The sequence below is a fragment of the Ambystoma mexicanum genome, chromosome 11 (assembly GCF_040938575.1).
Source record: "Ambystoma mexicanum isolate Mex_15411 chromosome 11, UKY_AmexF1_1, whole genome shotgun sequence".
Lineage (NCBI taxonomy): Eukaryota > Metazoa > Chordata > Amphibia > Caudata > Ambystomatidae > Ambystoma > Ambystoma mexicanum.
In genome coordinates, this window is record NC_090934.1 from 1176439117 (window position 1) to 1176463933 (window position 24817).

The following is a 24817-nucleotide window of genomic DNA, read 5'->3' on the forward strand; positions in this document are numbered from 1 at the left end:
TTGCCCGAAATAACCAACAGGAAGAACATACGGAGGTCGGGTGGATGTCTGCCGACACCTTGGAGGAGGAAGAACTGAAATCCGAAGAAGAGAGAGAAGAACTAGACAAAAGTTTTATTTCTCAACCATTTTAAGACCCCGAAGGAGATAAAAGTAAATGAAGTTCAGGCTTTAGAATTGATAAAGTCCAGAAGTAAGCAAACAGCTGTTAGGAAAGATCTCTTATACCCTGATGATTTTCTACCGGGTAGACCCATAAAAATAACATGTGTTCATGGGGACGAAAAGGTTTATCGTAGGAGCCCGGTCACCCTCATGGTCAGAGGGGAAAAGGTTATAATGAACTTCATCGTTCCGGGGCTCCCTGAAGAGGTTATAATAGGTACAGATTTTCCCAACTTAGATCACTTAATAAGGAAATGGGTTTTATGTAGATCCACCTGTCTGGGACTGGAAACAGGTTACTTGGGATTTTAACAGAATTCTTCTTTTTCTGAGAGCCTTACTCCAACTCTAGAAGGGGAAGGCAGTTTCATGAGTGGAAGGATATGTGATGATTCACAGGTTCTCAACGCTTCTCCCCAGGGGGAATTCTTCCCTGTGAGGCTAGGGAGGCCAGGCCGATACTCAGTAGTCTGCCTGGGGTGGTGCAATGTGGGACCTCCCAGTAAGAGACTTCCCTTCAGTGGATAAGGACTCCTGCTCTGTGGAGGAACACTTTAACCCTTTTCCCCTTGTACCTACAGAACCCCTAAAGTCTGCAGGGGGTTCAACTTATAATACTACTGTGTGTTATTGAAACATTCCTACCCTGAGACTTGATACAACTGAAACAAGTAAGAATAAGAATGATGGCATACCTTTTTCTAAGGGTACTGGGAAGAGATCACTATGAGGCAGTATGATGAGTACATCATGGAAACCAACAGACTATGACGTTGCGCTGGGGTAGGCCCAACTAGGAGAGAGAAAAACTGAGAACGGACTGAAGGAAAGAGAGAGAAGTCAGCAAGGAGCCAATTAAGCCTCAGAAGTTCAAACCTGGGAACCTGTCAGCTGTGCAGAGAAGCTGGTCCTCAGATGAGAGGACGCAGGAGTGGAAGCAGCAGCATAATCCTGTGAGCCATCAGGGAGCCGACTGACTCACTCCAGTGTTGGACCAGTCAAGATGGTGGTGTGACCTCTGGGAGGTGAACCGTTCAGTCCAACAACACCACCAAGACAGCCAGCCCCAAGCCTTTGTGGAGCTGCGCAGTCGAACACGAAGGAAGGCACGAGCGAACAGCAAAGCACCCAGAACTGGACATGCGTTCCCAACGCAACCAAGGTAACAGGAACTGCAGGATACCCATGTAGGGTCCGAGGAGAATAGAGAGTGGAAGCTGCATCAGGGGTTATCGCTCGTGTCACGTTAGTGATACCCAGATAGCCAAAGTTCAAAGCATCTGGAGTAATCTCCCTTGTTACAATCAAAGAAGCCCCAGGAGTAATCTCCTTCATCACAGTAGTGATACCCAGAGAACCAAGAGTCATGAAAGCCTTGAGAGTAATCTCCTTCATCACAGTAGTGGTAGCCAACAAACCAAGAGTCAAGAGAATACCAAAAGTGATCTCCCTCATCACAATAGTGATATTTAAAGGTCTAAGAAACAAGTGTCCATTGGGAAGAATATCCCTCGTCACAGTGACAATACTAATAGGACTAAAGAGGGTTGTAGACAATGAGAGCTATCGGGAGATAATCCTCATAACTCGCAAAATGGAAGAATTGCTGGAACTATAGAGCCAGCTTTCAGAAGTCCTTGGGAAGAAGTGAAGAGACTTTTGAGGACTATTATCAAAGTATATCCCAAGACCGCCCTCAAGGTGTGCGAGGTGGGTCAGGAGAAGGGAGTTATTCTCCTGACCATACTCTTTGTTGAAGCAGAAACTAGAGTACAAGATTAATGGTAAAGAGATAAATACTGTTTCAGTTTACCAGGAGAAGGGAGGCATTCTCCTAGTACTATATTCATGTGAATGCTGAACCCTTTTGTAGACTAGTGGTTGGGTTAGAGTAGGTTTTGGACAGAGGAAGGACACTTTTTCTTTGGACAACCACCTTGATGACGAGCACCGAGTTATAGTTGGTTAGGCAGGGATAACCCTTTAGAGATAGGGAAGGACCTTTTTTCCTGATATTAAAAATAAAACTTATGAGAAATGTCACTCTTTTGTCTAACTAGTTACTCCACCACGCCACAGCCTATTGATGGCCTTGTTTGGAAATCTGTCTTATCTTTACTTAAGAGTGTACCAGTGCGCCATGAGTTGGGCTCAAGTTTAATTAAATATTAGTCTTTTATGTAAGAGGTTATTATTATGTTCAAAGTCTTGGGAACCACTGCAATTCTCCTTGTCCGAATTTTTTGGGGAGTCTTCGCGCAGAGGTTAGGACCCATTTGTAGAGATATGTGACACTGCCCTACGTGCTAAGGGGATGCTATTAATAAACTGCACGGAAAATATGCAGTCACTTAAAAAATAATTGTACCTCCAAGATTGGTGTGATACCCGCACGCACTTTACTAAATATAAATGACTTGATAGTCTTCTATTGGTTCATAACAAATTAGGGGAAACTCTTTATATATTTACAGTGTTTCCTGTTTCTTGAATGATGTATGTGCTTCCCGTTTACCCAATGTAAGGAAGGCATGGTATCAACAGTAAAACAGACACAAGTGACCACAGTTCAACAGTGTTTATTGAACTTCAACAAGGGTGTGATAAACGCCTATCTAATCCTAAATTTACAGATGGGAGCAAGCTACGACCATCAAATAATAATGCAGTCCTAGTAGAGTCTTGTCAAAATAAAAGGGTCAATACTAAAAAAACCTATTGCCAATCCTCCCTGCTAAATATACATAGTGTGGGGTAATGTTCATGAAAGTGATATGCCAGAATGTTCTGGCCGTTGGCTTCCCTTACCCATGTTTTGAGCATGGGACAAAGCGGTTCACTCGAGCAAAGCACACATTCTGGCGTCTTCAGCACGAGGATGCAGTTCCATTACCAGCATCAGGGCCTTCTGTGGTGCATGTCTCTTCACTCTCAAAAGTCTCTTGATTCAGAGGGCCTGATGTAAAAAAACAAAACACAAAGTTCCTTTCCTCTTATAAGTATTCAATCGGGTGACTAACCTTGAATCCCCCTCAGCCTGGCTAAGATCCATTTTATATGACAGTTGTTATTGTGGATCGCCTCTTCCGGGCTCAGATCCCCCTTTTTACAATGTTCAGAGAATGTTCTTTCTTGGGTGACTCACGGTTTACCCCGGTTCCCCCTCAGCCGGGCTCAGATCCTTCCTGCTATACAATTAGTTTCCCTCAGCCGGGCTCAGACCAATTGCAGTTTGCATGAAACTATCGAAGACTTTCAAATGGGCACGGGATTTAGCTTGACCCATTGCAGGACTGCTTTGATCTCAAAATTCCCTTTTCCACAGTTGCCAATCAGTTGGATACCTAACAGAGACCTTCGAATGAGCACCCACGTGGTGCCAGATCACTCTGTCTGTGGTATCTTGCCTGGCCTCCCAAAGTTCAATCACCCCTGGTTTTCAATTATATTTGCGTCACTCATCAGATATGTTTCACACACTATTCTCTTTAGATTTCTATGTACAATGTTGCTGCTTGCAATCTTTGTTCTAACACAGGCTGGTTTGGTATCAGTCTCTCCGACTCACCGGCTGAGCTGTCTTTACTGGTGCTGCTTTGTTGTAGGAGCCAAGGACAGTACCACTGCGGCAAACGCTCCTCCCCGCCTTGGTTATTGACGCGGGAGAGCCCCGGGTACCTCCGACACACAATGCAGGGTTGTTCAGCTTTAGTTCCCGATCTTAGGTTTCTTACTTTCCATGGTTCACAAAAAGTAACGGTCTGAAAAGATCAAGGGCACTTCCCTCCTTGCAACCCTCTCTGGTCTCGCCGCCTTTCTTCTCGTATTAAACTGCCATTTTGGAACTGCTGTTTCCTTGTCTGCTTTGCATTGCTCCGAATATGCTTTCTTGCTCCGCCTTTTATCCGTGTGGGGAAGTGTGATGGATGTGAGGTGTGTGTAATGATCAGTAATTGCCTGACCTTTGTATTGGGACATGTCAGGTATACAGCTCTGGTGTTAGTCCATTATCGTTCATGGTGAGCTTTCTGTGAAAAGGTGTTTGTGTCGGAAAAGGGGCTGGGGGGCAGTTGAATTCCTAGGTATCCTACTTGGTAGGATGGGGAAAAGGTGTTACAGGGAAGGGGATGTCCCACTTCCACCCCCCGAAGACCCCTCATCCAGGTGATCCTATCACACTAGTCCACCCCCAGGAACTGGATCCAAAGGCGATGGCCTTGTCCTGACAAACTACCTGTATGACAGATCCCCGGGGACTAGCGGGAGAGACTCCTTCAGGTTTCTCACACCTATTCGAGACTAAAGACAAACTCGCTCTTTGGAGCAAATACGCTAACGATTCTACAGATTGTAGGTTTTGTTCCAAATAATGCAAGACTTTAAAGCACCTGGTTTTGAAATAAGAAAGTTAAAAGGAAAAAGGGTACTACATTGTGGTCGATTTGTACATTCTACAGATTTTAGTGATGAACTATGGGATTTATTATTTTTTTTTTTTTTTATTTCAATTTTATTGGTTTTGTAAAAGTTTGACATTCAAATATATGCAAGTTACATCTCTTGATTCTAAAAGGCGAGCCTTTACAGTGAATTACATTCTCATTTATCGTATGTAGAGTCTTTAGAAATCAGATACATAACCGGTAAGAACATCAAAACCCATTCCATGTTTCTCATTATGTCCCACCCCCACCCCCCTCACATAAACTCAGACCTGGGAACGAAGAGAGCATTAAATAATACCTGTAAACCGACATTGTACTCGTAGCTTCGGGCAAAGAAGACGTACAATGATTCAAAATTCCATTACCACAGACTCGTCATGCGATGAACCAAATTGACACGAAACTCAACAGTGTTTTGCACACAATTCCTTCACGAAGCATATGTGGATCGAAACTCAGACCAGGCGTTTTCAACAATATCACGATGTCCGTGTAAGGCTGCAGTCATACATTCCATTCTATAAATGCTCAATGCGACCGCCAGCCATTCAGTTTTGCTGGGGAGTGCGGGCCTTTTCCATGTCATGGTAAGACATGCTCGAGCAGCCATCAGGAGACCCTGCACCATCTTGCCTGCCTTCACAATCTTGTCATCTGATTCAGTTAGGGCAAACAAAATGAGCAGTGGATACTTCTCTCTGTCTTCTTCATCTAGGTCCCTGATCCAGCTAAGGACCTCTGACCAATAGGTTTGAACCAATGCACATCCCCACCACATATGCCAGTAATCGGCTCGCTTCCCACATCCCCTCCAACAATGTGGGCTTATTCCCTGGTACATTTTGGCAAGCCGGATTGGGTCGTATTGCCATCTATATAATAACTTAATGACATGTAATTTATACTGACATGATAAGGAAGATTTCGCCGTTCGTCTGCATATTTGCAACCATAGCTTTGATGAGATTTGCCTACCCATGTCTGATTCCCATCTGCCTTTGAGTGCCAGGGAGGGTTTAATATCAATTTCAATCAGTGCCAGGTACATAGCACTTATCAAACCTCTGGAGCCCGTGCATAAGTCGAGGATTTTCTCAAACGGGGTAAGATCTCTCTGTAACTGCTCTTTCCATATTGGTCTAGTCATTACCCCCTTGAGTCTCAGATACAGAAAGACCGATAGTGTACCTATGCCAAGGGCCTCTTGTAGTTCCTGAATGGTTATAAAAGAGCCATTTCGGCGTAATTGGCCTGCCCTCTCTAGCCCCGCCTGGTACCAGGTTTCAAAGCTTCCCGGTTCAGGAATTGTATCGCGAATCCCGGGTGACCAAAGATGTCCCAGGGGAGAGGGCCATGTCGTGACTCCCACCATTTTCTTGGCCGGTTTCCATATTGACCATATTGTGCCTATAATAGGGTGAGATTTAACGTTGTTGCGTAATTGAGGCCCAGGCACCCATAGCCATTCACATAAAATAAAGGGGCGGAGATGGTAGTAATCGAGCGCTATCCACTGGGGCTCCGACCGTTGCCTAAAATGTGGGACAAGGACCCTGAGTTGAGTCGCTCTATAATATCTTTCAATGTCTGGGAGACCCACCCCAGCGTTGTCCTTTCTAAGTTGGAGGAGGGATCTCGGGATTCTCGGCTTTTGACTTTGCCATAGGAAGGTTAGTAACAACCTTCTCGTATCCGTGAAATATTCTTGGGGCATTTTGATGGGGAGCATTTGGAATAAGTACAATATCTTTGGGAGAAGGACCATTTTTATAGCATTTAGACGGCCTAGCCACGAGATGGTAAGCTTGGACCACCTTTGGACATCTTTTTGAAGAGCTAATGACAATGGAGGGAAGTTGGCCCCATATAGGGATCCCAAATCACGGGTGACGTTGATGCCCAGGTAGCGGAGTGTGGTGAGGCTGACTTTTACTCCCAAGGGGGCGAAGCGTTCGGCCTCAGAATCTCTACGTCTGTCAATCGGGAGAAGGACAGATTTCCCTGTGTTAATTTTCAGACCCGCCAGCTCGCCATATTCTTCAATTATGCGGAGCGCAGCCGGGACCGATTCTAAGGGGTCGGTCAAATGTAGTAGGATATCGTCGGCGTATAGATCCAATTTGTATTCTAGATCGCCCACTGTGATACCCTTTACTCTATTATCACTTCTCAACTTTTGCGCCAATGGCTCAAGTGACATTACAAATAGGATCGCTGACAGTGGACAGCCCTGCCTTGTCCCCCTTTCCAGAGGAAACCAACGAGAATAGCCTCCGTTTACCGTCACTGATGTTGTGGGGGAACTGTACAGTGCTTTGATGGCACGGCAGAGTTTTGGTCCCAGCCCATATGACACCAATACCCTTTCTAGAAAATCCCATGAGACCCGGTCAAAAGCCTTCTCGGCATCTAAGAACAGAAGGGACGGGTCCCCCTCCATTTCCTGTGCTTCATGGATTAAGTGCAGTGTTTTCCGCATAGTGTCCGCGCCCTGTCTTCCAAGGACAAATCCAACCTGGTCGGAGTGTATCAGCCTAGGGAGGTGTGTTTCAAGCCGCGCCGCAATCACTCTAGCGTATATCTTAGCATCGATGTTGAGGAGGGAGATGGGACGGTAGAAGCTACAGTACCTGGGATCCCGACCTTCTTTTGGAATAACAGCAAGAAGGGCTTGTGAAAAGGACGGTGGTGCTTGGCCTGTGTCAAAGATGTGATTAAACATGGATGCAAGAAAGGGGGCAATGAGGGGGGAGAACGTCTTGTAGAACCCGGCCGTGAATCCGTCGTCGCCCGGGGCCTTTCCCGCTGTCAATCTCTTGATAGCGTCTGTAACTTCCTCTTCCGAGACTGGCGTATCTAGGGACGCTGCCTCCGTGGATGTGAGCGTGGGAATCCGTGTTTCCTTCAAGTATGTGTCTATACTTCCTACATGTGGGGGGGGTCGCACGTGTATAGGTCTTTGTAAAAGTAGGCGAACGTGTCCGTGAGGGTACCGTCCGTTCTTTCAATTAAGTCAACCCATCTCTCTGCCTTCTGTGCACGAAGACGGGCTGCCAACAGGGTGTCAGCCTTGTCGCCCTTCTCATAATATTTTTGTTTAAGGTACTGTAAGGTCTGGGCTGTTTTGCCCGCAATAAGTATTTTCAACTCTTCCCTGATACGTCTGACCTCAGCGATGTACTTGGATCTCTCAGATGGAGAGGACTGTGCCATTTCTTGAGCCTTCCCGAGCCTCTCCCTGATGCCTTTCTCTATCAGGGCACGTGATCGGCTCCTTCCTTAATAAGTACTCCCCTCAGAGTTGCCTTAGCGGCCTCCCACACGTTTGTCTTCCCAACCTCCCCAGTGTCATTGGTAATAAAGAATTGCTTGATCTCGGTTTCGAAAGTTTCCCTGAAGACCGAATCAGCCCATAAGGAGTCATTACATCTCCATTTGGTGTTTCGGGGGGCCAGATCATTCCAAGATATATCCACCACCACCATATCGTGATCCGTCCATGCAGAGGGGTGTATAGTGGCCGCCTGCAACGTGCACAAGAGGTGTTCTGAGAGGAAGATGTAATCGATGCGTGTGAGTGTGTCATGGGGGAGAGAGTGGAAAGTGAAGCCTCTTTCCATCGGGTGCAAATGGCGCCAGCAATCAGTGAGGCCGAAGAGATCAAGAGTTATTTTGATGCCTGCCTCATTTCTGGTACCGGGCGGATCTGCTGCATCGGCTTTAGTTTGTCTATCCATTGAGCTGTCCATCCATGTATTGAAATCCCCACCAAGAACTGTGTGTCCCCTAGCCATCCCAAAGACTTTCTCAGTGATTTTATGAAGACATCTGTTTTGCCCCTGATTAGGTGCGTAAAGCGTAGCAAGGGTGGCTATTGTGCCTCGTATGTTTCCGGTGACTATGAGGGCTCTCCCTTCACTATCTGTCCATGTCTCCAGAATTGACATCCGGAGGCTTTTGCGTATCAGAATCCCCACTCCCGCTTTCTTTAAAACACCAGAGCTCCAAAAGGTGGGCCCAACTTCCGGCAATGGGATCCTTCTCTCCTCACCCTTTCGATATCGCGTTTCCTGAAGAAAAAGAATATCTATTTTCAATCTCCTGAATTCTCTAGCCACCATGGATCTTTTTTGTGGGGGAGTTCAAACCTTTGATATTAAGTGTGCAAATATGTATCGTGTCTGTACAGTGCGTGGGAGACATCTTAAGTTATGGACAAGTAAGTGAGCATCCAGTACGTCTGCTTCAAGGCCCTTATCATGTTTCTTATTAGAGTAAGTGGTTCGTTTTCTTTGCATTGGGTCCCGATTATTTCCGTAGGGGTCAAAAACTGACCCGTCCAGTCCCTACAAAGCCCCTTTATATACCCATATTTTGTTTTCCCGCTCCTCTGGTCTGGATTGTGACAAAATATATGTTCCCCTGCCTCCCCTCCCCCCCCTATCCCATCCATGTTCGGCGCCCGACCCGTCCGGGTTAACATCACCCAGTCGATCTCGGACCACCAATGGGGACCGCAAAAACAAGCGGTCCTATCGTAATATAGACATATATAACAGTGAGCCCCCAACCAACAGCTCTTATACCAACATCAACAAATCAAAAATCAGAATCTTAATATCGACCCCCACAAAGGCGTCATCACAGCGTGGATATTACCTCATATCCTTCTCTGGGCACCTTGTGCATGCATGACCAGGTGGACCATGCGTACGAGAGGAGTAACATATTATAATCTAGGGGTGTGTCGAGGGAGTCAGGTGCAACAATGATGTATCTCGTGCAGGCATCATCCCGGCCGACACATCCGCCTGGCTTCGTGCGACTCCGGGCTATGCCCAGGTGGCCTGATCAAGCACTAACACTCAATATAAGGGTCCATTGCCTCAAGCATTTCAGCATGCCAGTCTGGTGTCCAGGCTAATGTACCATGTCCTGGGAGTTATTCATTCTCCGAAATTTCCTGGATCCCTGGATCCGCCTACGGCGGGGACCCTTAGTATGCCATTCACCTTCCTCCTTTTTTGATTCTCCATGGGAGGGGCCCTCTGCCTGGTCGCCCAGAAGGTCAGCTGTACAATCTGCAATTTCCTTTTCCGAAGCCAGCTTTATTGTCGAGCCCTGCCATTCAAAGGTGAGTGAGAACGGGTAGCCCCACCGGTATCTGGTTCCTGTATCCTTCAGCATCTTCGTAATCGGTGCGCATTTCCTCCTCATAGCAAGCGTGAGTGATGATAAGTCCTGATAAAGAGAGATGGTCGCATCACCCATGGAGAGTAACGGGGCATGTCTGGCTTTTTCCAAGATCCGGGCTCTGTCCGCATAGTTATGGAATCTGGCTAGGACTGAGCGCGTTCCCCCTGCTCTGCCACCCGCTCTGTGGATGCGGTCGATTTTTGGCTCATCTATCAGATCGTCTTGGAAGAGGAGCTTTAGGATGTTATGGAGAGTCTGTTTCAGATCCGAATCAGTTTCGCCTTCCTTTTCGGGGATGCCGTGGACGCGTATATTGTTACGGCATTCTCTGTTTTCAAGATCGTCCATCTTTAATAGTATTGCCTCTTCCCTATGTTCAATTTCTGCAATGCGGTCATCCATCTGGGCTTCCAGCGTGTTTAAAGAGGTTTGATTGTGTTCGACCTGTTCCACTCTGTCCTTTATTTTGTTCATCCTTTGAGTGATTTTGTCAATCCTACCTCCTATATCTGCCCTCATGCTCCTCATCTTCCTAAGTAAATCAGCGACATCCCCTTTGGTTGCAGCGGCGTCTGACCCTTGGGACAACATCGCTTGCTCGATGCGGGACTTCGGATCTTCCTGAGGTGGGGCGAACTTATACTTTGCCAGTTTGCCCTTGGGGTCCATGGGCAATGGGATCCCAATGACTGTGGGCTGAGCTCTGTTCGATATCTGCGTGAGCGTCCAAAGGTTGTATGTTCTCGTGTTACCCTTGCCGTCAGCACTGGAGAGACATGACCAGGGCACAATGTTGTGAGGGGATCCAACAGCTAGGAAAACCTTTAATACGCTCCAAAGCACTGGAATTAGGGCTTCATGGTGGTATCCTGGGATGCCCAATACTGGGGAGCAGAAGAGAGGTCGAGGGTGGCAACCCCCGTGTATGAACCCCTTCCAATAAGTGCTCGCGGCCTCCTCAGGAATTCCTCGTGTACAGGGTCCAGGCCAGGCAGGGTGTAGAGACGATAGGCCTTAGGGTCGAAGTGGAGGGCGAGGAGGGCACACGCCCTGCGTACCAGGGGCCCAATCCTCAGCCCACAGAGATTCAAGATGAGGGGCTCTGCGTTGCGGAACGTGCGCAGTCCCGGTGTCCTGGGGCGGGGATGCAGCTGTCCCAACAAAGTTCAGGCGCCTCTCTCCCACATGGGCTCGCTCGAGGGAAAGCTATTCGGGCCGAGCGGTCAGAAAGACAACGAGGCGTCGTGGTGGATCCCAATCGCTACCTTCCACCGCCTCCTGGGTGCAGATGTCAGCGGCAGCCGCTGGGCCTTGATGCGTGCTATCCGGGTCCGATGCGGCAGCTACGCCGTGGTCCGTGGATGGGCCCGCTCTGGGCGCGTGTGGAATGTCAGGATTGATGCGTAGTCCGGGGCAGATCATACGTGAGGGCCGGGGACTGGGCCGCTCACTTCCGAGCCTCGCGAGTGCGAGCTCGTCCTTGGAGACCGTGCCACCGTGAGGCATGGTTTATGGGGCCATGTGTGCACATACCGTATAGCGGTCCCCAGCAAGAACGAGAGTGCACGTTATAACGCGCTCCACGAAGCCACGCGTATCTTGGCACAGCGTGCAATGGCAGCTCGTAGGCCCCGTCTGCGCTCACTCAGCGTAGGTCGCAGGAGAGGATTTCTCTGCGAAGCGGGCTCCGATTTTCGTCGGGTTTGCTCCGGATGATGCCTGGACACTTCCGATGCCAGGTTCGATCGGTGTTGCGGCCGGCGGGGGTCTCGTGGTGGGGGCTCAACCCACTTTTCGGGACCCTTGCGCGGAGCCTACACAGAGATCGTGTCCATCCGTGCGCCCCCTGGTGGCCGACCCGGGATTTATTTTTAATACTAATTTTGTGGGATACATTTTTGCATTATTACATTTTTTTAAACAAAGGATTGTGCTATTAGATACCCTGTTTAGGATCTGCATCAATGACATTTTAAATGTAATGTTTGTGTTGCTATGTTTGGTTTTAATTGTTCTGTAACTTTGGAATTAAGGCATTTAAGAAGTTATTACATTTATTTAAGGTTTGCATCATGAACCACATGTACAATACAAAATAAAATGTACACTGTCTAAGTAACTCAATAACAGTCTGTAAATATGTTGTAACCTGTGTAAAATTGCAATCAACCCGATTATGGATATGTGTTGTATTTTAAGGTTAAGAGAAACATATTCATGTATTGATTTCTGGGATTATTTATATATGGGAAATTAAACAATGCATTGTGCAATTTTATAAAAATAGATCTTGCCATTTTCCTTAATAGCATCTACTTCTGGTTTGGTATCTTTGTGACATTTGAATGAAAAATTCTTCAGCTATCAAAAATCCAAAACATGCCTGTTTGGATACACCACAAAGTCAAGTAGATTAACATGTTGGAACTATGTGAACTGTGTTATTTTAGCAAGAGACAAATAGAATGACTGCACATGTTGACATGTGTAAATGTTTGATGCACCCAATGTTATGAACCATTAACTAGAACAGAAATGTATAATCGCCTAGTCCCTAGTGTCAGTTCTGTCTAAAGTAATAACATCCCAAAATAACAGATTATACGCTAACTCAAAAACAGTAATTGATCAATATGTTGATGTGCATGCTTTTTATACACATATCCAACTCTCTTGTTTATAGTGGATTAACAAATGAAATGCAGTTAAATCCTGGGGAGGTGCGTCTGTTTGCTTGGGAAGATCCAACTGGAATAAGGAAGTTTTGCTGGAAATGTGCTGACACTAGTGGAGAACATACTTTGCTTAAGGTATGGCTAAAATACTATCAATTTATAAAAAAAAAATACAAAATCAATGTAATGCATATTGATGAAACCTCCATGTTACATTAAGAGTCACTACAGTACAAGTTTGCATATTAGGCAAGAAAGCATTTAAAATAACTGTGTACTGACCCTGGCCCTTTGGTTCTGGTTGCTAGAGGAAGGGCACAGTCACTTAATACAGATTTTTAACCATCAAACACATGTGCAGTACACTACTAAATAGTTATAGTGACATATCTACACACTTTTAGATATTGTGTTCATTTCCTACTTGTTGGGGACTGGAATTAATGGCTGTGAGTAACTGTGATACTGGGTGTTGCAATCTTAGGCTACATGCTGCTTTGAATGGTCCTGGAGGGGGACATATGTTTCTAGGCCAGGGATGCCCCATGGTAGGAGTTTGTCTCTTGACTGTGCTCTACTTTGTTAGATAGGTACTGCCTTGGGCTGAATGGAATGGAATGGAAATGGAATGAAATGTATAACACGCACAGTTTGTGCACATTTTTCCTCGAAGAGAACGCAAGGGAGCTCTTCTCTAGCTGCACTTACCTTCTGCCACAAGCCTGCAGTCAGGCCCCTGTTATGTGGAGAACCATGAGAAGAAAAGTGACAAATGAGCCACGGACATCATCAGAGATACTGCCTGTGCTTAGAGTGAACTCAAAAACTCAGTTGTGCTAATAATTCGTACTTTTCCTATTTGTTATTATAATAAGCTATTCGGGGATAACAATGTAGCATCTTTCCTTATAGATTAATTATTCATGTACACAATCAAACATTTCCCATACAAAACCATCATCTAATCTTAAGCATCAAGAAAACACCAGAATGTTAAATCTAACAAACCAGGCCTAAAAGCACAGACAAAGCCTCCATGTTTCAACGATCAGTCGTTGCAATAAAGCATGTGTCCATTGTCTCTTTCACAGAGTAATTCAATATTTGTTCCTTATATCACTATAAACGGGACAGAAGAGAACACAGTGAGGTAGTGTTTCCCTGTTGCCACCAGTGGCGCCCCCAGACATTTTTCATAGAGGTCACTGGGGTGGCCCGGCGAAGCTGCATTCATTGACTTTTAAGAGGCAGATGGGCCGGTGGGGGGGCCAGCATTTTTATAAGGGAGGCTGTGGCCCACCTTGGCCACCCCTTGGTGGCGCCTCTGCTTGCCACAGAAACAACTCGCATCAGTTTGATTGCTTGCCCATTTACATGTAACATATTTAAGGGGGAGAACATTAAGAAAGGCTTTATTCAACAAAATTTGAGGATAGAACTTCGTGACTTCTGGTAAGTACCAAGTGTCACTACCTAAAGAAGGGAGGGAGGGAGTGAGAGAGTTAAGTATTGCCTTTCAATGGTTGTCCGAAGGTTATCGTCTTCTCTAGTTTGCTCTCAACAAGTCAAAACATCTAGTTTGAGGGAATGCTTTGAGATTTTGACGATATTATCTGGATTCTCAAAACTCATAGCCAACCCTACTTCCTTGAGCGTCTTCTTAATGTCAATCAATCAACAAAGTTTATTTCAGATCGTTACAACTATAAAACCATCGCCATTATCACAATTCATAAGATCACAATTTTAAAATATAGCCATAAAACACAAATTAAAAACACACACCAATAATAAAATGACATCTGCATCATACAGCAGCCGCCACAGTTTTGCCGATTTGTAATAAATCTTCATTACATCCCGTTAGACAGACCCCTTCCTGTCATTCCATAGTATAGATTGTCTCTGCCAGGCTTTCAATAAAAAGCTGGCAAGGGCGAATGCAACCACAGTTTCATTGAAGTTAGCAAAAACAGCAGTGAGGGGTGATGAGACTTTATCCCACTATCTCATAGTATATTCAGTAGAAATGCCACCCAATTGTCATGAAAAAATGAGTAGAGCAAGATATAGTGAGACAGGATCTCTAAATCACCACAAATAAATGTATAATCGAAGCCCCTCACACTGCCTTTGAGCCATGTCCGGGAGGATAGCTCAGGGGCAACGTGCTCACCTTGGAAGCAAGATGACAAGGAGCAACACAGGTTCGATCCCTGGGTCCGCGCTTAGAAACCTCTGGCTATTAAGCGCGTTATAAATAACCTATCATATCATATCATGTCTGTATAACGAGCCAACTGGTAATAGGTTCAATCTGGCTTTCATAAGGAGGGCTCTATGCAAAGCAAAACAGTCACCAGTCACACACATTCTGCAGGCCAATTTAGAGGGGCTAACAGTAAGTAAGCCCTTACCTGTACTCTGTGCATGATTTCATCTTCCCTTATTGATGCAAAATATTGCATATTTCTTGTTTTTACCAGCAGCTTGGGAAGTCTTTCATTCTTTCTGGGTCATCAAAATGTGTTGCCCACAAAAGCTCATTTAGCAATGATTTTATGTAGGCTAACCAGCCTACTTTACTGTAACTTGTTGTTCTTTCTTTGTTCCCATCTTTTTTCCTTGGTTGAAATGATATGTTCACTATTTTAGAAAAGGTTTTTAGGATGTACTTTTATGGCCTATGGCTGAATAAAGTTACTTTGATGTAACTGTTTAAAGATTAGGTTCATAGTTAGGTCTTTTGTTAGAGAACTATAAGTACCAGACCATAGTGATGGCCAAGTTAGACAAGGTTGCACATAAATAATATCAACAGGGTACATCATAGCTATTTCCAGGTGCATAGAGTACAAAGGTGTTGAAGGGGGTGGAGGGGCAAAAGTAATCTTCTTAAAAAATATTCTTTATCTTTTAAAGACAGGGACCCCTTGTGTACCCCCATATTGCATACCTGAAGGTACCGGTAGGAATAGACTTTCCCTCATAGACCTTAATCATGTGTTCCACAGATGAATGTCTTTGCTAGTCTAAAGATGCCCCCTATGATTTGACTCAACCTGACACTTTGTGATATGGTCACCCTACTTTGACCGGTTATTGAATCTTTTCCATCCAAGTCATTACGTACACATACCCTGGTGTCCTCCTCAAGTGACTCTAACATCCGTATTAAAGGGCATGGTACACCTATATCACAGAGTTTTCAAGAGTATCCTCCTATCCACATGGTCGAAAGCCGAACTGTGATGCATCAAGGCCACTTCCATAGGAATATCCAGAACCTGTATATGTTTTGCCAAGATAAGTTAAAGATTTAGGCACTGGTGTATCTTGCCAGACTGGGCGAAAGGCTGATTGGGTGTCTGACAAAATACTGTTGTCTGTCAGCCAAAAGTGTAGGTGGCCTTCCTGCGTTCCACCTGCGCTCCCATTGGGCACCAGAGTGCTTTTCTGCACCAACAGGGGACCGGCAGGCTTTAGCCGGCACCATCTACAAAGGCCCACTTCTAAGGCCCCTGTCAGATTCCATGTCCGCTGACAGGCAGGTACATAAAACCTCTACCACAGCCCAACCCTCCTTGAGGTTGCCATCCCTGGACTACTGGACTACCATGACTCTGCTACCTCACTCGGCATGGTTAGTTACCTCCTCCTGACTGCCCTGTACCCTCATCTCTGCCTGTACTCTGATTCTCCCTGTTATGTACTAAATTAGTCGTTTCTGTACTCCCCTTTACCCTCTTACGCCCACTTCATTTCCTTAACAACAGGGCCATACATGTAACTTGAAAGTCGAACTTGGGTGTATTTTGCATTTAACTTGAAAGTCGAACTTGGGTGTATTGTGCATGTAACTTGAAAGTCGAACTTGGGTGTATTGTGCATGTAACTTGAAAGTTAAACGTGGGTGTATTGTGCATGTAACTTGAAAGTTGAACGTGGGTGTATTTTGCATGTAACTTGAAAGTTGAACTTGGTGTATTTTGCATTTAACTTGAAAGTCAAACTTGGGTGTATTTTGTATTTACTTTGCCCATTGACTGTAACATGCTAGTCTAGTGACTTTTCCATACCGCTGTACTTGCATACTCTTCCCTCTGCCTCCTCTCTCCTCCCTCCCATGGCGCTTTCTGTTACTCCCATCTATCCCAACTGCTTCTCTATCAAGTATCCTTTCCTTCTCAGTAAGTCTAGAAAGAAGAAGTTTAAAAGGATATGTTGGCCTCCAACCCTGGTCTCCCGATCGCTGATACCTATTCCAGCACCTCTTCCAGACACACCCTCACCGACATTCTCTTTGTCATTCCTTCACCGGATCTATGGACCCTGCATATGATCTCTGTGCTCTGTCCTGTCTCCTCCTCTCCCATTAATGGTGGCACTCGTTGGGAAGTCCTCATGGATTCCTTCGACTCCTCCAGAGTCATCTTTAATGTCTATCTTAATGGCACTGTCATGGTCCAAGGTCCTCAGGCCAATCTCCTCCTCTTCGATAGGCGTTTCCCTCGCCTCATCAACTTCCTTTCATCTCCAGCTGTCCCTTCCTCTCATTCATTGGCTACCCTGCATACTCCTCCCTACTCCTCTGCCCCACTTCAGTCTACCTCCATTCCTCTGCAGGGCGTACCTCTGATTAGTACACCTCCCCGGAAGGTCTTTAAGGCTGGCAGCCTTCTGCATCTGCCATTCAAGATTGGTGTTCCGCTAATGATCTTTGTCTGAATGCCAGCAAGACTGAGATCCCCCTCATCGGCACATCTTCTCCATCCTTTCCCCTCACTCTCGGGCCGGCCTCCCTTGGCCCTCCTCCTACCCCCACCTGTGAGGCTAAGAACTTCTGGGTCATCTTTGATTCCACGCTTTTCTTCTCTACCCACATCTCTGATGTCTCTAAAAACTTCCTACTGCACCTCCTCAGAGGTACTCTGCCCTTCCTCTCCTTCCCCCAGAAGCTCTGGTTCTCTCTAGGTTGACTATTATAACAGCCTCTTTCTAAACCTACCTGTCTCTAGTCTCTGCCCTCTGCAACTAATCCAGAACAGGACTACGAGACTTGTTCTTTTCCTCAAGCCCTGGGATCGTATCTCTCCAGCTCTGAAATCTCTCCATTGGCTCCCAGTGAATGCAAGAATTAAATTCAAAACCCTCTGCATTGTCCACAAGGCTTTCTGGGGCCTGGGTCCAAAATACCTTCAGCTATCCCTCTGCAAATACCTCCCCTCTCAAGCTCTTCGCTCCTCTACCTCTAACTCCCTCAGGGTCAGTCGTTTTTCAAAGAAACCTGCTAGGGGTAGATCTCTGTCTTTGGCTGGGGCCTCCCTCTGAAACAGCCTCCGTGCCACTCTAAAACTTGAGGAGAACTATCTCTGGTTCCGAAAGCACCTCAAGACCTTCCTCTTTGCTTCTGCCCCCCCCCCCCCTTCTCCCCTGCTGTCCTGTTCTCTCCTGGCACCGTGCACATGGCCACCCTCTGTCCTCCAGACCCAGGTTTCTGCTCAACCTGCCACCCTCTTGCACTGCCTCTTGGGCACCCGTTGCACTGGGGTCTGTATCTGTACCCATACAGTCCCCTCCCTTTTTCTTCCTGCACTTATCTGACCTACCCTGTCTGCTGCCTTAAACTCAGCACTTGCCACTTGCTGGCTGGACTACCACTTTTGTTGCTTTTATTATTTATTCATTTATTATTTATTCTGTTCTCCTTTTGCTCCACACTTTCCACTTCTCCCCCCTTCTTGCACTTTTCCCCTCCCCCTCACCCATGCACTTGCGCGTTGTCAATGTCACTGGGCCTAGTAAGATCGTTGTTTTGTTCTCCCCTGTTCCCCTCCCTTGCCTTGTCACGCTCTGAAACACTTGTGTATGAGCACAATTGAAATAAAATATCAATTCAATTCAATCTTCCAGGCGCTTCAAAATAATTCCGGAGAATAGCTTAGGTGTCCCCTCTAGTAATGTAACCGGTCTGTGTGAAGAGGGTATGGATTTACTGCCCTTTTTGAAGATCGGAACAATAATTTTGTTTTTCCAATTATCATGAATTTCTTCCATCATAATAGCGTTGAACACCTGTTTCAGGAATGGTCCCCACATATCGGGAAAATAACAGAATAAGTCTTTGAGGACACAATCCATTCCAGGCGACTTAAACAGTTTCTGTCTTTGAAGGACAGAGACCACCTCCCCATCAGTCACCGGGTCTAGAGCCCCCTCAGTGCCTGACCAACCCAGAGTGGCACTGCTTGCACCATTCCTAACCATGTACTCATTGCAGAGCAGCTCCTTATAGTGTCTAAGCCAGGTCTCCTTTGCTATTTGTACTTCAGGAGTACGAAGGCCCCATGTCCAGGCCTCCTATATTGCTTGCTACAATGCTCCAGAAGGCTTTGGAGTCTGATCTGTCTGCTGCCTTGCAAGGAGCTTTCCAATTTGAAATAGTGACTCCTTCTGTCTATTAGGCCAGACTTATATTCCCAACGCCTTAATCAGATTTCATTGATGCCCACAGTCAGCCTTTTTAGCGCCCCTAGGAGAAGTCTCTTGTTATCCTTAGCAGTCAGACAACCAGGTTTTATGATATTGTATTCCCGTCATACTGTCTATAACTGAGGGCCTAACAATGTCCTTACACACCCTAATAGCATCTCCAAAACCCATAGCGAGAGCATCCGGACCAAAAACTGTGTAAACATATCATCAATTCTGTCCTAGCTTCAACTGGTCTGGGAGCAACATGGAGCTCACCCAAACACTACCAGAAGCCTTCTTTCCATCTGCCCGAGGCTGCCTGCAGATGTCGGGAGACCCAAATGAGTCATCCGGGATTGATTTAGGGACTGCCCCTGTGAACTATGACAAAGTTACTGTTGGGTTTCTTTGGGTATATAAGCACTATCCTTTGGGTGTCCTTTCGCCCCGGCGTCCAGAGCAAAGGGAAGACAGAGCTAAGGGTTTCTACTATATCCTTCTTTATTTCATTCTGTGTTTCCTGTTAAAGCCTGTTTGCCATAGGTGGCCACAAAAATGACTTGCATACAGCTCACAAACAACATTAAAATCTAACTCCAACACTCCACTAAAACAACTATTTCCGTACACCGGCACCTGCAAGTACACCTATCTTCCCAATTACTGTAATGTCTCTTCACACTGCGCTACTCACCTATAATGCATTCACTCCTGCTCCTCCTCACCTCTCCCTATGCTTTCTCCAATCATGCTTCCTCCTTTCCCATCCCTATTATAAAACTCACAACTCGAAACTCCCACTACTCCATCTCTCTTACACATCCTTCCAACAAACAAAGCTGACACGCTAACCATACCTCCTCTAACACCTATCCACTTGGCCTCTCTTCCTCTGAGACTCAACTTCTATACTCTTCCTTACCACATCAACTGAACATTGCACACTGGAATGCTCAGTCTGTTTGCAACAAAACTTCCTTTATCACTGACTACTTTCACTCCAGCTCTTCTGACCTAGACCTTCTTGCTGTCACTGAAACCTGGATTTCTTCATCTGACACTGCCACTTTGGCGGCCCTGCATGACTCCAAACTATCCTTCATTCAATCTCCTCGACTGACTGGCAAATGTGGAGGCATCAGACACCTACTCTCTTCTCACCTCATTGCCTCACAAATCTCCAATGCCACATCCTCTCCTACTTCTTTTGAATTCTCCACTTTTGCTCTGCCTTACTCAGTTCACATCATCTCCGTCTATCGCCCTCCTGGTCCCACTGGACAATTCTTTGATGATCTTGGGCAACTCCTTGATTTTCTTTCCACTAAACATCACCTCATTCTCTTAGGTGATGTTTACCTTCCCTATTCAACCACTTCTCAGAAATCTGAACTTCAGTCTTTTCTTAGTGATCACACTCTCCATTCTATCCATAACCTACCTACCCACACGGGGGTAACTCTTTGGATCTCTTATTGATCTCAACCATTCTCTCAGCCACTAATACTACTTTCACATGACACCATCCATATCTGAACACTCAATTGTTTCTGCCACCATCTCCTTTTCACCTTCCCAACGTTCCTCACCACTTGCTTCATCTATGACTAAAAGGAAATGTAAACCTCTGCCATTCCCCCTTACTCTCTGACCTACAGTTCCCTTCTTCTCATCCGATGCCTCGTCCACCAACATTGCCTTCTCTGTTACCCTTTTTATAAGGGCCCTGCAAGGAGTACGCACGACACGGAGGAGTGAGACAAACGTCTTCTTTATTTAACTGCCAAACTAAATACTGGTGCCAACACGCGCCTTTCCCACAATTCCCAACTCCCTTCCTAACGTCATGTGGTCCCACCCCTTTGTGGGCAGGGACTCTGCTTAACCCTGTGGTGGCGAGTAACACCACCCCCGGACAAAATGTCCAAACATCCCGTTTAACATTCTTCGACCAGTCTTGTTGGTCTCCTGATGACTCGTTGCGGCCTCTCGTTTCTTGCCTCTGGTCCACTGTCGTTTTGCGCCTCTCCCCTTTGATCTGTCCGGCCGGCGTCTTCTTCCGAGGGAATCCACAGATCATCTCGGGGAGCCCGTGGCTCTGGGGTGACAGGTCTCGGTGGAGACTCGTATTCTTCTCTTCTAACGTAGTGTTTGAAATGTTGGCAATTCCTTGTGATGACCTTGTCCTGGTTTTGTGCTGTCATCATTGTCCCTTTCATGGCCGTGATCCTCATGGGGCTTGGAGCATATCGAGAGTCTGTCTTGCGTGCCATGGGTTGCTGTACTAACACCTCGTCTCTGATTTGAAAGTCTTTGGCTGTTGCTCTGCGCCTGGCATCAGTGTCTTGTCTTGCCGCATGTTTTTGTTCCGCATCTCGTTGCATTATCTCATTGTCTGGGCTTTCTGTTCTTGACGGATTTCGTGGCATACGAGTGTGTACCTCATATCGGAGCATGAGTTCAGCAGGCGTCTTGTTGGTGGCAACATGTGGTGCGTTTCTGTAGTCTCTAAGAAGACGACATAATGCCTGATGTGGGTTATTTGCCTCGATGTGTGCTCTCTGGGGATTGTCTTCTTTATGAACGCCATGAACCTTTCCGCCATCCCATTTGCTTGTTGGTATCGAGGTGTGATCTTCATGTGTTTGAAACCTAGGTGGTCTGCTAGAGCTGCAAACTCATGTCCACAGAACAGGAGACCATTGTCCGACTTTATCACTGTGGGGAATCCCCATTCACTGAGGACTTCCTCCACTGCTGCTGCAACTTGTGGAAATTCTGTGGTAGCTATTCTCTTTACTATGGGGAATTGCGAGTGTTCATCTATCAGAAGTAAGAGGTATTCACCGGATTCTGTTGGTCCATAGAAATCTATGGCTACCTTTTCCCATGGGAGTTCTGGTATTTGTGTCAGTTGTAGGGGAGCCGGGGTTTCAGCTGGCGATGTGCACTGACTTTTGTGGCAGTTCTTTACCCATTCGTCTACTGCAGCATCTAGAAAAGGGAACCAGACATGGCATCTCAGTTGTTTCTTTGTGTTTTCGACTCCTCTGTGACCTTCATGTGCAGTTCGGACCACTTCTTTCCTTTGGGCAGCTGGGATTACAATGCGGCAGCCTCTAAGTAGGATGTTGTGATCTTTCACTGCTAATTCTCTGTGTACCCTCGCCAACCTTTCGATTTCCTCTTTGCACACCCCCGGGTGCGCTAGCATTGCTCGTCAATGGTCTTTCCACTTGTTGGCTGATGTCAAACCAATGGCGAGTGCGGTGGTAGGGTCCGCTGCTGATGCTGCCGCGACCGCGTCCAGTGAGAGTGCCGGGGGTAGGGAGTGTTCTGCTATGTAGTTGACGTATGCTACATCACCTCTCCGTGTTAGTGGGGGCTCTTCCGGGTGCCGTGACAGGTAATTGGCGGGGTTGAAGTCATCTCCCAGTTGATGAATGATATCATAGTCGTATTCCTGAAGTCAGATGCCCCACCGTTCTATCCGCGGAGGCATCTTGGTGTGAGGGTTTCCAAACAATGACAACAGAGCTTGGTGATCCGTTATCAGGGTGAACCTTTTGCCTATCAAGAAATTGTGGAAATGTTTGCAGGCCCAGATTGCGGCAAGGCTTTCCTTTTCTGCCTGGGAGTAGGCCGTCTCTGTGGTGGACAATGCCCTGCTGGCATACGCTACCAGATGTCTGGGGTTGATGTCTGCTCCACTCGTCTGTGCTAAGATCGCACCCAGGCCCACGGGGCTGGCATCCACAATCACTTCCGTGTGCCAGTCGGGGTTGAAATAGGCCAGACGGTGCGCCTCGGTGAGCGCTTTCTTGATGTCGCTGAAGGTCCGTTGGCATCCTGGGGTCCATGCAAAAATCGCCTCCTTCTGTAGAAGTTTCCTGAGGGGTTCCCTGAGCGATGCATAGTGCGGTATATATCTGGAGCAGTATCCAGCCAGCCCTAGAAAGGAGCGGACGTCGGCTGCCTGTTGCGGTTCCTTGAGGTTGGAGATTGTGTCTACCTTTTCAGGGTCAGGCATCATGCCTTCACTGGAGAAAATGTGTCCTAAGAATTGCAGCTTTCCCTTGCTGAATCTGCATTTTTCGATGTTAAGTGTGAGACCCGCGGCTTGAATGGCTTCGCATGTTGCGAACAGCGCTACGTCATGTGTTTCTTTCGACGAGCCATAAACGAGAATGTCATCGCTGTAGTTCAGCGCTCCACGTATCAGCCTGATGATTTGCCGTATTGTCTCCTGTAAATTTTCAGCGGCTGATGAGATGCCGAAATTCAGTCTGCGGTATCTGAAAAGACCATCATGGGTTGCGAAAGTTGTGATTGCCCTCGACTCTGGGTGTAACTCCAGCTGGTGGCAGCCTTGTCTTAGATCGAGTTTGGAGAACATGCGTGCATTGTTCAGTTGTACGATTGTGTCCTCAGTGCACAGGCCCGGGTGACTTTCACGTTGGATGGCAGTGTTGGCTACCCTCATGTCGACACATAGTCGTAGCTTGCCCCCCTCTTTGGGCACTATGACAAGTGGGGACACCCACGGTGTTGGTCCCGTTGCTGGTTCAATGATGCCATCGGTGAGCAGTTGTTCAAGTTCATGCGATACTGCCTCTTGAAGGTGAAAACCGACTCTTCTCGGGTGTTGTGGTATAGGTCTCACATTTTGGTCAATGTGAAGTTTGATTGGGGGAACCTTTAGCTTTCCCAAACCTAAACATATGTTTGGGAATTTTTGTTCGCTGTCCGCCTTCGAAATCAGGTTTTGTGACTGTACCTGTACTATTGTTCTGATCTGCTCTGTTGACTTTTGGCGGGTTGTGGTGGAGGTGATTGTGTCTCCTGCTCCTACGTGGATCTCAATTAGTCCTAGGCGAGACACTGTATGATAGCTGAGTAGACATCAGCCTTTTGTGAGGGATCTAAGCACATGTATGGTGGTGTCCACTTGGCGTCCATTGAGGAGCAGACGTCGTATGAAACGTCCAATTGTTTGTAGAGGCATGGCTGCGCCCCATTGAAAAATTCTGGAGTGCGAGGGCTCAAGTACTGGTGGCCGTGGGATTTTCATGTATTCTTGTTCACCCATTATGTTTACCGTGGCGCCTGAGTCGACCATAGAGTGGAAAATGCAGTTCTCCATTTTAATCAGTATTTTCTGTGCTTCTCGGACTTCTTCATTGTCGAGCACGAGGTTGACGTACTCGTCCTGGTGGTGTGGGTCGTATTGCATGTAGTACGCGGTTGCTGGCGGATCATAGTATTGTGTGTCTTCGCCATGATCTTCAGGGGGATTGTCATATTCGTCTGTCAGTTGTTGTGGTCGATCTGTGTACTCATGAAATTGAGTCTGTTCGTGGTCTTGATATTCATCGACTGCTCTTATGTGTCTCCGTTGGTTCTGTTGGTAGTATCGTTGCAACCAAAATTGTTGAGGTGCCGGGCAGAAAGGCATTCTGACTGGACCTTGGGGAGGCATCGTGGGGAACAGTTTTCCTTCTCTACACACTGATTGAAATGTCCTTCCCTCCCGCAGTTTGTGCATCTTTGTGACAACGCTGGGCAAGATCCTGAGTGTAGGTATGCCATGCCGCACCTGTAGCACTGTCTTTGTTGTCGTGGTATTTTTGGTGTTTGTGTTCTGTAGGAATGCGTGCCCTTATCGTATTGGCGTGATGATTGGACCGCGGCTATGAGTTCTGACGAGTCTTGTTTTGGGTTGTTGGTGCCGGTCATGGACGCAGCCTGCGCGTCAACTCTTTCAAATATGCGGGCGAGTTCGCTAACTTCTGGGATGGTTAGTGGTTTCTTTAAAAGCTGCTTCTTTAGTGCGGGTGATAAACAGACTTCTATGACCCTAAG

General features: G+C 46.7%; 1 protein-coding gene across 4 annotated transcripts in view; it reads left to right on the top strand.

Moving 5' to 3' along the window:
• The window catches only part of VPS13C (vacuolar protein sorting 13 homolog C), a 5236720-nt gene that overhangs the window by 3750690 nt on the left and 1461213 nt on the right, over positions 1 to 24817 (top strand). For all 4 annotated transcript variants that reach the window (XM_069624493.1, XM_069624490.1, XM_069624491.1 and 1 more), the window contains one exon: positions 12490 to 12616. In XM_069624493.1, coding sequence (XP_069480594.1) covers positions 12490 to 12616 — 127 coding nt within the window. The remainder of the gene's footprint in view (positions 1 to 12489; positions 12617 to 24817) is intronic.